The sequence below is a fragment of the Aotus nancymaae genome, unplaced genomic scaffold (assembly GCF_030222135.1).
Source record: "Aotus nancymaae isolate 86718 unplaced genomic scaffold, 86718_ANA_hifiasm-v0.15.2.pri h1tg000041l, whole genome shotgun sequence".
NCBI classification, from domain to species: domain Eukaryota; kingdom Metazoa; phylum Chordata; class Mammalia; order Primates; family Aotidae; genus Aotus; species Aotus nancymaae.
Genome location: NW_026988455.1, coordinates 36,101,278 through 36,113,657, shown reverse-complemented (window position 1 = coordinate 36,113,657; position 12,380 = coordinate 36,101,278). Strand labels below are relative to the sequence as shown.

The 12,380-nt window shown below is 46.1% G+C and overlaps 1 protein-coding gene across 5 annotated transcripts in view; it reads left to right on the top strand.

Annotated features, from left to right (window-relative positions):
* Positions 1–3,535: 3,535 nt before the first annotated feature.
* The window catches only part of VPS13A (vacuolar protein sorting 13 homolog A), a 226,450-nt gene continuing 217,605 nt past the window's right edge, over positions 3,536–12,380 (top strand). For 2 of the 5 annotated variants that reach the window (XM_064361631.1, XM_064361633.1), the window contains exon 1: positions 3,539–3,859. In XM_064361631.1, the coding sequence (XP_064217701.1) occupies positions 3,760–3,859 (100 nt within the window). In that variant the 5' untranslated portion in view covers positions 3,539–3,759. Of the gene's footprint in view, positions 3,860–12,380 lie in introns of all 5 variants that reach the window. The other 3 variants (XM_064361632.1, XM_064361629.1, XM_064361630.1) reach the window with 3 other exon arrangements.

The following is a 12,380-nucleotide window of genomic DNA, read 5'->3' as shown; positions in this document are numbered from 1 at the left end:
ATCTGTAGAAGTGGGATTGCTGAGTCAGTCATATATACATGTACGTACATATGTATGTACACTGATATACATGTATATACATATGTACTATGTCGGTTTGTAAATGTTTAGGAACTGCCTTTTAGAAAAATTGTGGAAATTTACACTTCCCCCTCCCCTGCTTAATTAGATTCTTTTTTTTTTTTTTCTGAGATGGAGTTTGGCTCCTGTTGCCCAGGCTGGAGTGCAATGGTGCGATCTTGGCTCACTGCAACCTCCACCTCCGCATTTCAAGCAGTTCTTCTGCCTGGGAGAATAGCTGGGATTACAGGCAGGTGCCACCATGCCTAATTTTTTTTTTATTTTTGGTATACAAAGTAGAGATGGGGTTTTGCCATGTTGGCTAGGCTGGTCTCGGACTCCTGACCTCAGGTGATCTGCCCGCCTTGGCCTCCCAAAGTGCTGGGATTACAGATCTGAGCCACTATGCCTGGCCTTAAGTAAGATTCTTACAAGGTTTTTACCTTTTAGTTTGCACTCCCCTTACAGTGAATTTTTCTCTTTTTATTAAGGATTGGAATACACAAGTCTAAAGAATTTTTTTTCACTGTTTCACCCAGAGTGGAGTGCAGTGGCACCATCATAGTTCACTGCAGCTCCGAACTCCTGAGCTCAAGGGATCCTCTCTGTCAACCTTCGAGTAGCTTGGGACTACAGGTAATGCACCACCATGCCAGGATCCAAATACCTTTTTATTGTTTACAATTTTTAAAGCATTAACTGAGAAGGAGCACAGGACTCTGTCAAGTTAGATTAGTAAAAGTCTCATACTTATTAAATGGCTATCTTCTATACCTGTTCCTCCAGGACACCTTCTGGTAGTGTGGTTGGCTTCAACGGCTTTGTTATCTGGCCATCTAGTCTGCTACCATAATGCTCGTGGGAAATGATAAGGACAAGCAGCACACCAATGACATTTACTGTGGACAAAAGAATTAAGATTAGGAGAAAAAAAGATTCCAAGATTACTACCAGCATGCCCAAACTTTAAAGAGGAAGAGCTGTGGCATGGAAACTATACATAAAACTGCAAGTCCTACTTGCAATGTTAGAGATTTATTGTAAAGTTAGATGATACTGCAGTTTGGGGTCATTCAGATGCTCTCACCCTCTTTTTTTTTTTTTTTTTTTTTTTATTTGATCAAAGAATGAAGTATAGCATTTTAATTGCGATCTAGATAAAGACCAACTTACACTGACATACTGCCTAATTTGAAACTGGAGTTTTATAATAGCCATTGGGCTTACTTTTCAAGGTACAAGAGAAAATGGTTTGATGATGATGTTAATATATTTTTGCTTACAAACTTCCTTAGATGGATTAGGCAATACAAAGACTGAATGCAAAATTTTATCTTTTAGTATTTAGGAATCGTGTTTGTGATACATCTAACACTAGGTAAGAATTCGGTCATAATATGCATCCGCTTATTTCTAACACTTCCTCAGCAGAATTTTTTCATTGCTTTGTTTACAATTAAATGCTTACACCTTTAACTTTTCAGCAACATCCTTTCCCCTTCCTCACTTACACAAAATTTTCCTAGATTGTAGAAAACTAATATGAAAGCGTTTGCAAGATACGGTGGATTTTTGGAGTGAGTTCTGGAAATTCTTGTAACTGAATTTGTAGTGCTAGATATAACAGTGGAATTTTGCAGTTACTGTGTATCTGGCTTCTTATTAATAGTGCAATGGCAAAATACCTCATTATGCTCTTCCCTTTCCTAGGTATTTTATCCTCTATTAGTTTCTCAGTGCTGGTGTGCTGATGTAGATTGTTAGCTGAATGCAAGGGAAGCAGGTGGGGTGGTGGCCAATCAGAAGGGCCAGGTTCCAGTTCTTCCACAGAACATTGGTTGTATGACCTTGCACACATCCCTAACATTTCAGCTTCATTATGTTTAAGACCAAGAGGTTGGAGACCTCATAAAGGTCCTTCAGATATAAAATTATATAAAAATAATTCATAAACCCATGTAAAGATTTACAGTTTTTGTCAGGCATTCTACTTTGAAAGGCACATCTTAAACCTTTAATTTGGAAAAATCTGGTGACTATGCACAAAAAGTAGTAAAATGACACAGGAATTAATGGAAAGCCATCGTTATTCATTTAATACGCAAAGATAAAACGCTCAATGTACACTTCTTAGGTCCTGAAGATGACTAATTACAGTTATCTAAACCTCACATTTAGCATCTCTGTGATCTCAGGCCTTTGGGACTATTTCTACATAAGACCAAACGGGCCGAAAGAGTTGTAATTGTAATTTATTTTAGGTCAGTGGTTCGGTGGAGGCTCAGGGGTGAGGGGTCCAGCACTCCCAGTATTTCTTGGAGGGCGTTCAGCAGTTTCCAGACCGGCTGACTCTTTAACTCTTATCTGCAGGGAAACGTGTCACTCTTTGGAATGAAAGACGGCTCCGCATAAATGACTTGACCAAAAATGGGTGCTCATCTCAGATGCAGGGCAGTGACTGTGTAATTCCATCTTCGACTCGCAGTAGGAAGTTAAGTCCTCTTAAGGGCCAGACGTTCAGAGGACCAGGTGGGGAGGTTACAGGCGCCAGGACACTCAGACTGGCCGGACCCCCCAACCTGTAATAATGGGGGAATGCTCCCTGGGACTGTCCCCGGGAAGCCTCTGGCGACGAGGCAGGAATCCTCCCACCCTTACTCAGGAGGGACCCCCGCGCCCGCGTGGAGGCGGCCACCACCCTCTAGGGGGAGGAGCGTTACCGTTGGGCGCAACCGCCCCGCCCCGGGGGGCCGTTCCGGACTCAGATCTGAAAGAAAGGGCGGGGGCAGAAAAAATCCTGTAGCTCCTGACCAGCGTCCCGTTGCCAGGCGATGAGGAGGAGGCGGGGCCAACAGGAAATGGGAGCCGGGCTCGGCGCTAAAGGCGCAACCCCCAGAGCCTCTGCGGCGCAGACGCCTTTTCTCCTTCTTCCGGCGGCACGCCCAGGTCGGCGCAGCGCTCCGCCTCCACCCGCGCGCTGACCTGCGCACGCGTCGTGCAAGCGGCCGCATCTACCCTGGCTGCCGTCGCGCTGGGGCTGCGCGTCCGGCCGGTGGGGGCGCCGCAGCCGGAGCTGCCCTGGAGCCGGGGAACCGAACGGCCTCGAGGGAGGGGCGTGAGGAAGGCGGCGGAAGGAGGAGCGCACGGGCCGGCTGCCGTGCTCACTGTAAGGTTTGAATGAAGCAACTGAGATTTAAATGAGGCAACTGAGGCCAGTTATTGGAATAAAGAAATTCAATCTCTCTCCTGGGCGAGGTTCTGCGGTCCGACAGGAGGGGCCGGAGAAGTTGCGCTTCTCTTCTTGGGGCGTGGGGTTTTATAGGGAGTAGAAATAGCTGACTACGGGGGAAACAAAGACAAGGTAGTTCTATTGGGTATTAAAAGACTGGGGACGGGCGAGGTGAACAAAGCGGGGGCATTTCCATTGGATATGAAGGGAGTGAGCACAGACGAGGGGCTGGTCGAGGACATACGGGGGAGCTACCATAGGGCAGGTTCTTGGCGGGCCTTTTCAAAATTTCTGGCTGGTGCAGGGCTGAGATTGGAATGTGGAAATGGGCAAGGGGGAGCACGTGTGGAGAGGGCAAATGCTGAGCAATGCGCTCAGAATGATGACGTAGTTTTTAGGCGCGGAGAGAAGGGAGTGTCCATTCGGCTCCCAAGGAGGCACCGGCCTTACACTCACCGCGGCTGAAGAACATGGTTTTTGAGTCGGTGGTCGTGGACATGTTGAACCGGTTCTTGGGGGACTATGTGGTGGACCTGGACACGTCCCAGCTCTCTCTGGGCATCTGGAAAGGTAAGGAGGCAGCCACCGCTCCCCAGCCTCGCCTGCCTCCAGGCCGTCTCGCTGCCCGAGCTGGGTCCGGTGTTCTCGGGGCTTCGAGCACCTTGCTCGCCGGGAGCAGCCACCTGCCGCCGTCCGCCTCTGGGTCAAGTTACGTAAAGCCAGGCGGCAGTTCCCGGGCCTCCGCCCTTGAGTTGTTTATATTTTTGGGGGAAGGAGACGGTCATGAGTGCAAGATGAAAAGGTCTGTTATTTTCCGAGCGGAGCGGCGGAAGGGACCGGCGTTCAACTCCCGGCGAGGGGCCCTTCTCTACCCCTGGCGCCTCGCGGTCCGGCTTTAGCCGCGAGGGGCGACGAGGCGAGACGACGCGCTCCTGGGCTGGGTCCTGTCCCTGTCCTTTGCGTCCTTGGGGCTATGACGAAGGCCCCAGAGAGCCCACGCGTGTCGCATGCTGCCTCGCACGTGAAGGCAGGGCGGTGTGACCCGGGACGCTCGCTTTCTTGCTTCCCTAGCCTAGCCTCAGTTCCCGGCTAGACCCATAGTGCTTTCTGCGCTCCCCCTTCCGGCCCTACGACCCGGACACCATCTCGCTCACCTGGGTTCGGCGGATAACAAAAAGGAAACTCACGTGCAGAGTAACTCAAACGGTTGCCTGCGTGTTAGCAGTTTACAGCCTGACCCAGGAATGTGTCACATTTCAAGACTTTTGGATATGTAGGTCAGAGTGAACCGCTGAATTTTAAAGAAAAGCCAAGGCGTGCGGTGCAGCGTCTCAAGACCTGCAAAAGACGGGGCTGAACCGGGCCTCACGCTGCCTAGGTGGTGACAGACCCAGCTTTCCTTGAGTACGTTTAGTTTGTAGTTCTTCCTTACTGAGAGCCTCATTTTTAGCGTTTCCATCTGTTTTTGTATTATGCACTTGTTTATTTTAAACACCCGCTAGAAATTAGACTCCTTTATGAAATGAATTTCCCAGGCCAAAGTGAGAGTTAATTTTGTGTGTGAATAGTATGTGTATTTAAATATATATTTAAAATAATTTATTCTTGGCTGTGCACACACTTCCAGCCTTCTTCTGAAATACTTCTCTTGACTCTTCTTGTTTATGAGATGATGTAAACAGGCAATTTAGTTTGATTTTAAAGAATGTTGCTACGGTGGGGACCTAGTACAATGATGGGGAGAGTGAGTGAACTACAAAAATCTAGGGACATTGTGATAGCTGTTTCAGCCCGTTTGATTAGTACTAGGAACTTGCAGACTGTTTTGTCTATGCTGCTTATCAGTTGCCAAGTGAAAAGTGGGGTGAGGAGAGTGTGGCCTGGAGAAGTTAGACCAAGAGTGAGGTGCCCAGCTCCCCAGGCTAGGCCTTTGGGGGGCACCCGTCTAGGCACTCCTGGGCCAGTGGAGGAGGTTTGGGGAGGCTGTGGGGCCAGCCACCAGCCCTCAGCCAGGATCCTCCTGCCGCCAGCTTAAAAGGACGCAGCTCTCAGCTTGGACGGGGGTGCACCAAGCTTGAGGCTGTTCTTCCTTCTATCTAGCTTCGATCCTGCGTGCTGTACCACCTCCTCGGCCGCCCACTGATAGGAGTGGAGGGAGCTGTGGAGTGGGAGAGAGGGGCTCCCAGGGCTGGCACCTTGCAAGGTGTCCCTGGCTGCACTGAGCTAAGGTGAGGTGACGGAGCAGATCGTGGATTCTACCGGCCACCGGCAGCAGTCCCCAGCCTGGTGAGTTGGCATCAGCAGGAAGGGGGTGGCGGGGAGATCCCTGTGTTCATAACAGCTCTTTGTTCCCTGGGCATGGTGGGTGGACAGGAGGTGGTAGAGGACACCCTTAGAAGCAGCACATCTGGCTTCTCCGTGTCCACCGGGTGTCCACCCTCAAAGTCTTCCCTGGTCCCATCTGCCCGTGCACTGGCCTTGGGACCTCTTTGCAGCCTTGGGGGCAAGGAGGTGCAGTGCCCTCCCCGCTGGGGTCCTGGGGCCTGCCCCTCGCCTCTCCCAGTGTCAGGGGGGCACCAAGCTGAGTGTGTCGGGCTCACAAGCCCCCGCTCTCGGAGCTGCTCCGGCTGTGGTAGCTGGGACTGGGGATCTGAGAGGGGCTGCATGTCGGGTCCTATGACTGCGACTGCTGTAGCTCCCGTGGCTGTGGCCGGGGCTGGGGCTGCGGCTGTGGCTCCGGGTGGAGTAGTCGCTGCTCAAGCAGCTGGAGGAGGAAGAGGGGCTGGGCCAGTAGTACGGAATAGGACGCTTGCGGGCACAGGGCCAGGCCAGCTCACTTGGGCATCTCCCAGGCAGCCTATGCAGAGGGGTCCGCCTGGCCCCCAGGCTGACCACAGGCCACTCAGCAGGCTGGACCTGGTGATGCGCCGCGGCTCCATGAAGCTTGGCGAGTCCAGGCGCTGCTTGCGGATGGGCGAGTAGCTGCGGGAGCGGCGCCGGGAGCGGGCGGCCTCGGCCTCGGCCTCGGCGTGCCTCGCGCGGCCCTCGCCGTCCTTGTTCCGGCCGAGGGGCTTCTTGGGCGATGGCGAGCGGCTGGGGCTGCGGGGCCGCTTCTCCCCGGAGCGCGAGCGCGATTTGGAGGGCGAGCGGCTGGAGCTCCAGGAGCGGGGGTGCGGGCCCGGGCTGCGCGACGAACTCTTCCCCTCCGGGCCGCCGCGCCGGCCATGCGCGCCCGGGGACGGAGAGGTGCTGGCGGGCCGCGCGCGTGGTTGCCGCTCCTTGGCCCGTTTCCCGTGTCCGCCGTGGCCTCGCTCGGAGCCGGGCTCGGGCCCGGGGCCGGGGGCACCTCCGCCGCTGCCTGAGTCGCTGCTGGAGTTGTAAGAGTATATGTATATGTATGCACACACACACGCACACACACACGTATTCTGGATATTAGCTCCTTATCAGATATATGATTTGCAAATATTTCCCATTTTGTGTGTCACCTTTTCTTCCTTTTCTTTGCCTGTTAACTTTTAAGTTCATGGGGTACATGTGCAGATTTGTTAGTTGGATAAATTGTGTGTTGCTGGAGTTTGATGTACAAATTATTTTGTCACCCAGGTAGAGAGCATAGTACCTGATAGATAGTTTTTTGATCCTCACCCTTTCCACGCCCTCTACCTCCAGCAGGCCTTGGTGTTTGTTGTTTCCTTCTTTGTGTCCATGTGTACTGGATATAGTTTGAATACATGTCCCCACCAAATCTCATATTGAATTGTAATCCCCATTGTTGGAGGTGGGGACTGGTGGGAGGCAAGTGGGTCATGGCAGGGGAGATCATTCATGGCTTGGTGCTATCCTTGGAATAGTTCTTCCAAGATCTGGTTAAGTGTGTGGCACCTCCCTCTGCATTCCCCCTCTTGCTCCTGCTCTGGCCATGTGATGTTCTGGCTTCCTTTTGCCTTCTGCCATGATTGAAAGCCTCCTGTGTCCTCCCCAGAAGCTGGGCAGATAGATGCTAGTGTCTTGCTTCCTGTACGGCTTGAAGAACCATGAGCCAATTAAATCTCTTCTTTGTAAATTACCCAGTCTCAAGTATTTCTTTACAATACACAACAATGGACTAACACAGCACTCAATGTTTAACTCCCACTTGTAAGTGAGAACATGCAGTATTTTGTTTTCTTTTCCTGTGATAACTCGCACAGTGAAATGGCCTCCAGTGGCATCCATGTTGCTGCAGAGGCCATAATTTTGTTCCTTTTTATGGCTGTGTGGTAGTTTATGGTGAATGTATACCACATTTTCTTTATCCAGTCCATTGTTGACAGACATCTATGTTGAGTCCATGTCTTTGCTATTGTGAAGTAGTGCTGTGATGAACATACACATGATTATGTCTTTATGGCAGGACAGTTTATAGTCCTTTGGGTATATATGCAGTAATGGGATTGCTGGTTCTAATGGTCGTTCTTCGTTCTTTGAGAAATCTCCAAACTGCATTCCAAAGTGGCTGAACTGATTTACATTCCCATCAGCAGTATATAGGTGTTCCCTTTTCTCTATAATCTCACCAGCATCTGTTATTTTTGACTTTTTAGTAATAGCCATTTTGACTGGTGTAGGATGGTATCTCATTGTGCTTTTCATTTGCATTCGTCTAATGATTAGTGATGTTGAGTTTTTTTTCATGTTTCTTGGTCACATGTATGTCTTTTGAGAGGTGTCTGTTCATGTCCATTGCCCATTTTTTAAATGGGTTTTTTTTTTGGCTTGTTTCTTCTAGATTCTGGATAATTGGAGCTTTCTTGGATATATGTGTAGCTTGCAAATATTTTCTCCCATTCTGTAGGTCATCTGTTTACTCTGTGGACAGTTTCATTTGCTGTGCAAAGGCTCTTTAGTTTAATTAGGTCCCACTTGTGAATTTTTGTGTGGTTTTTTTTTTTTTTTTTTTTGCAGTTACTTTTGGAGTCTTCATCATTAAATCTTTGCCAGGGCTTATGTCCAGCATGGTAGTCCCTAAGTTTTCTTCTAGGGTTTTTATAGTTTTAGGTTTTACGTTGAAGTCTTTAATCTATCTTGAGTTGATTTTTGTATATAATGAAAGGTAGGATCCAGTTTCAGTCTTCTGCATATGGCTGGCCAGTTATCCCAGCACCATTTATTGAATAGGGAGTCCTTTCCCCATTGCATGTTATTGTTAGTTTTGTTAAAATCAGCTGGTTGTAGGTGTGTGGCTTTATTTCTGGGTTCTCTGACCTGTTCCACTGGTCTACATGTCTGTTTTTATACCACTGCCATGTTGTTTGGGTTACTGTAGCCTTGTAGTTCGAAGTCAGGTAGTGTGATGCCTCAGGCTTTGTTCTTTGTTCTTTCTGTTTATGATTGCTTTGGCTATTCAAGCTCTTTTTTGGGCCCTTATGAATTTTAAAATAGTTTTTTTTTTCTAATGCTTTGAGAAATAACATTAGCAGTTTGATAGGCATAATAGCATTGAATCTGTAAATTGCTTTGGGCTGTATGGACATTTTAACAATTTTGATTCTTCCTGTCTATGAGCATGGAATTTTTTTTCCATTTGTTTGTGGTTGTCTCTGATTTGTTTGAGAAGTATTTTGTAACTCTCATTGTAGAGATCTTTTACCTCCCTGGTTAGCTGTATTCCTAGGTGTTTTATTTATTTTTTTTCTTTTGTGGCTATTGTGAATGGGATTGAATTCTTGATTTGGCTCTCAGCTTGGATGTTATTGGTATATAAAAATACTACTGATTTTTGTACGTTGATTTTTGTATACTGAAATTTGGCTGAAGTTATTAGTTGTAAAAACCTTTGGGCAGAGACCATGGAGTTTTCTAGGATAGAATCATATTGTCTGTAAACAGGGATGGTTTGACTTCCTCTCTTCTTGTATGGATGCCTTTTCGTTCTTTCTCTTTCCTGATTGCTCTGGCTAGGACTTCCAGAACTATGTTGAATAGTAGTAAATGGGCATCCTTGTGTTGTTCTGGTTCTCAAGGAGAAGGCTTCCAGCTTTTGCCCATTCAGTGTGATGTTAGCTGTGGGTTTGTCATATATGGCTCTTATTATTTCCAGGTATATTCCTTTGATGCTTAGTCTTTTGAGGGTTTTTAACATGAAGGGATGTTGAATTTTATCAAAAGTCTTTCCTGCATCTATCAAGATGATCATGTAGTTTTTGTTTTTGGTTCTGTTTATGTAATGAATCGATTTGTATATGTTGAACCAACTTTACATCCCAGGAATAAAGTCTGCTTGATCATGGTAGATATGCTGCTGGATTTGGTTTACTATTTTATTGAAGATTTTTGCCTCTGTGTTAATCAGGGATATTGGCCTGAAGTTTCCTGGTGTTTTTTTTTTTTTTTTTTTTGAGATGGAGTCTTGCTCTGTCACCAGGCTGGAGTGCAGTGTCACAATCTCGGCTCACTGCAACCTCTGCCTCCTGGGTTCAAGTGATTCTTCTGCGTCAGCCTCCCGAGTAGCTGTGACCACAGACGTGTGCCACCACACCTGGCTAATTTTTGTATTTTTAGTACAGAGGGGGTTTCGCCATGTTGGCCAGGATGGTCTCAATCTCTTGACCTTGTGATCCGGCCACCTCGGCCTCCAAAAGTGCTGGGATTACAGGCGTGAGCCACCGCGCCCTGCTGTTTCCTGTTTCTGTTATGTTTCTGCCAGGTTTTGGTATCAGAATATGCTGGCCTCATAAAATAAAATGAATTAGAGAGGAGTCCCTCCTTGATTTTTTGGAATAGTTTCAGAAGGATTGGTACCAGCTCTTCTTTATATGTCGAGTAGAATTTGGTTATGAATTCATCTGGTCCAGGGCCTTTTCTGGTTGGTAGACTTTTTATATAATTTCAGGACTGGTTATTGTTCTGTTCAGGTATTTAATTTCTTCCTGGTTCAATCTTGGGAGGTTGTAAGTTCCCAGGAATTTATCCATTTCTTGTAGATTTTCTAGTTTGTGTGCATAGCGGTGTTCATAGTAACCTTTAAGGATTTTTTTTTATTTATTTCTGTGGGTCAGTGGTAATGTCCCCGTTGCCATTTCTAATTGTGTTTATTTGGATCTTCTCTCTTTTTTTTTTTCTTTGTTAGCCTGGCTGATATCTATCTTATTCATTCTTTCAAGGAACCATCTTTTGTATGTTTTTCTGTTCGGTTCAACTCTGATTTTGGTTGTTTCTTTTCTATTGCTAGCGGGGTTGATTTGCTCATTTTTCTAGTTCCTCTAGGCATGATGTTAGTTGTTAACTTTAAATCTTTCCACTATTTTAATGTGTGCATTTAGCACTATAAACTTTCCTCTTAAGAATACATATTAGCTGTGTCTCAGAGATTCTGATATCTTGTGTCTTTGTTTTCATTAGTTTCAATGAATTCCTTTTTAGTTTTTTGGAATTAGACCTGACTAATTTCTTTGTATTTTTTATAGAGACTGTGTTTTGCCGTATGGGCAGGCTGGTCTTGAACTCCTGGGCTCAAGCGATCCTCCCATCTAAGCCTCACAAAGTACTGGGATTACATGCAGGAGCCACTGTGCCTGGCCCCAAGAATTTCTTGATTTCAGTGAAATTAAGATTTCGTTGTTTACCCAAAAGTCATTCGGGAGCAGTTTAATTTCCATGGAATTGTATGGTTTTGAGAGCTCTTCTTGGTATTGATGTCTATTTTTATTGTACTGTCGTCTTGAGAATATGGTTGATATGATTGTGGGATTTTTAATTTGTTGAGAATTGCTTTATGGCCGAGCATGTGGTTGCCTTTAGATATGTGCCATATGCATATAAGAATAATGTATATTCTGTTTTTGTTGGGTGAGGTGTTCTGTAGAAGTCTGTTAGGTCCATTTGGTCAAGTGTTGACTTTAGGTCTGTCTGATACTGTCAGTGGATTATTGAAGTCTCTATTATTTTGTGTGGTTTTATAAGTCTCCATAGGTCTCTGAGATCTTGTTTTATGAATCTGGGTGCTCTAGTAGTGGGTATATCCGTATTTAGGATAGTTAAGTCTTCTTGTTGAATTGAACCCTTTATCATTTTGTAATGCCCTTCTTTGTCCTTTTTGATTGTTGTTGGTTTCAAGTCTGTTTTGTCTGAAATAAGTTGCCCATGCCTGCTCTTTTTTGTTTTCCCTTGGCCTGATAGATCTTTCGCCATTCCTTTGCTCTGAGCCTGTGGGTGGCATTGCATATGAAATGGGTCTCTTAAAGGCAACATACAGTTGGTTCTTGCTTCTTGATCTGAATTGCCATTCTGTGTGTTCGAAGTGGGACATAACAGCCTGTTTACATTCAAGATTAATATTGGTATATGCAGATTTCAGCATGTCATCATGTTGTTAGCTGGTTGTCATGTAGACTTGATTGTAGAGTTGCTTTATAGTGTTAGTGGTCTGTGTACTTAAGTGTGTTTCTGTGGTGGCTGGCAATGGTCTTTCATTTCTATGTTTAGCATTCCCTTAAGGACCTCTTATAAGGCATATCTGGTGGTAATGAGTTCCCTTAGCATTTCATTGTCTGGAAAGGATTTTATTTCTCCTTCACTTATGAAGCTTACTTTGGTTGAATATGAAATTCTTGGTTGGAATTTCTTTTCCTTAAGGATGTTGAATTAGGCCCCAGTCTCTTCTGGCTTGTAGGGTTTCTGCTGAAAGATCTCATGTTAGCCTAATGGGGCTCCTGTTGTAGTAGACTTGCCTTTTCTCTCTAGCTGCCTTTAATATTTTTTCTTTCACATTGACCTTAAAGAATCTGATGATGATGTGTCTTGAGGATTGTCGTCTTGTATAGTATGTTGCGGGGGTTCTATGAATTTCCTGAATTTTCATGTCAACCTCTCCAGCTAGGATGGGGAAATTTTTGTGGACTGTATCCTCAAATATGTTTTCCAAGTTGCTTGTTTTCTCTCCCTCTCTTTCAGGGACAACAAAGAGTTGTAGGTTTGATCTCTTCATATAATATGTTTTGGGAGATTTTTTTCCATTAAAAAATTATTTTTCTTTTCTTTTTGTCTGAGTTGATTAGAAGAACCAGTTTTCAAGCTCTTGAGATTCCTTCCTCAGCTTACTCTGTTCTGC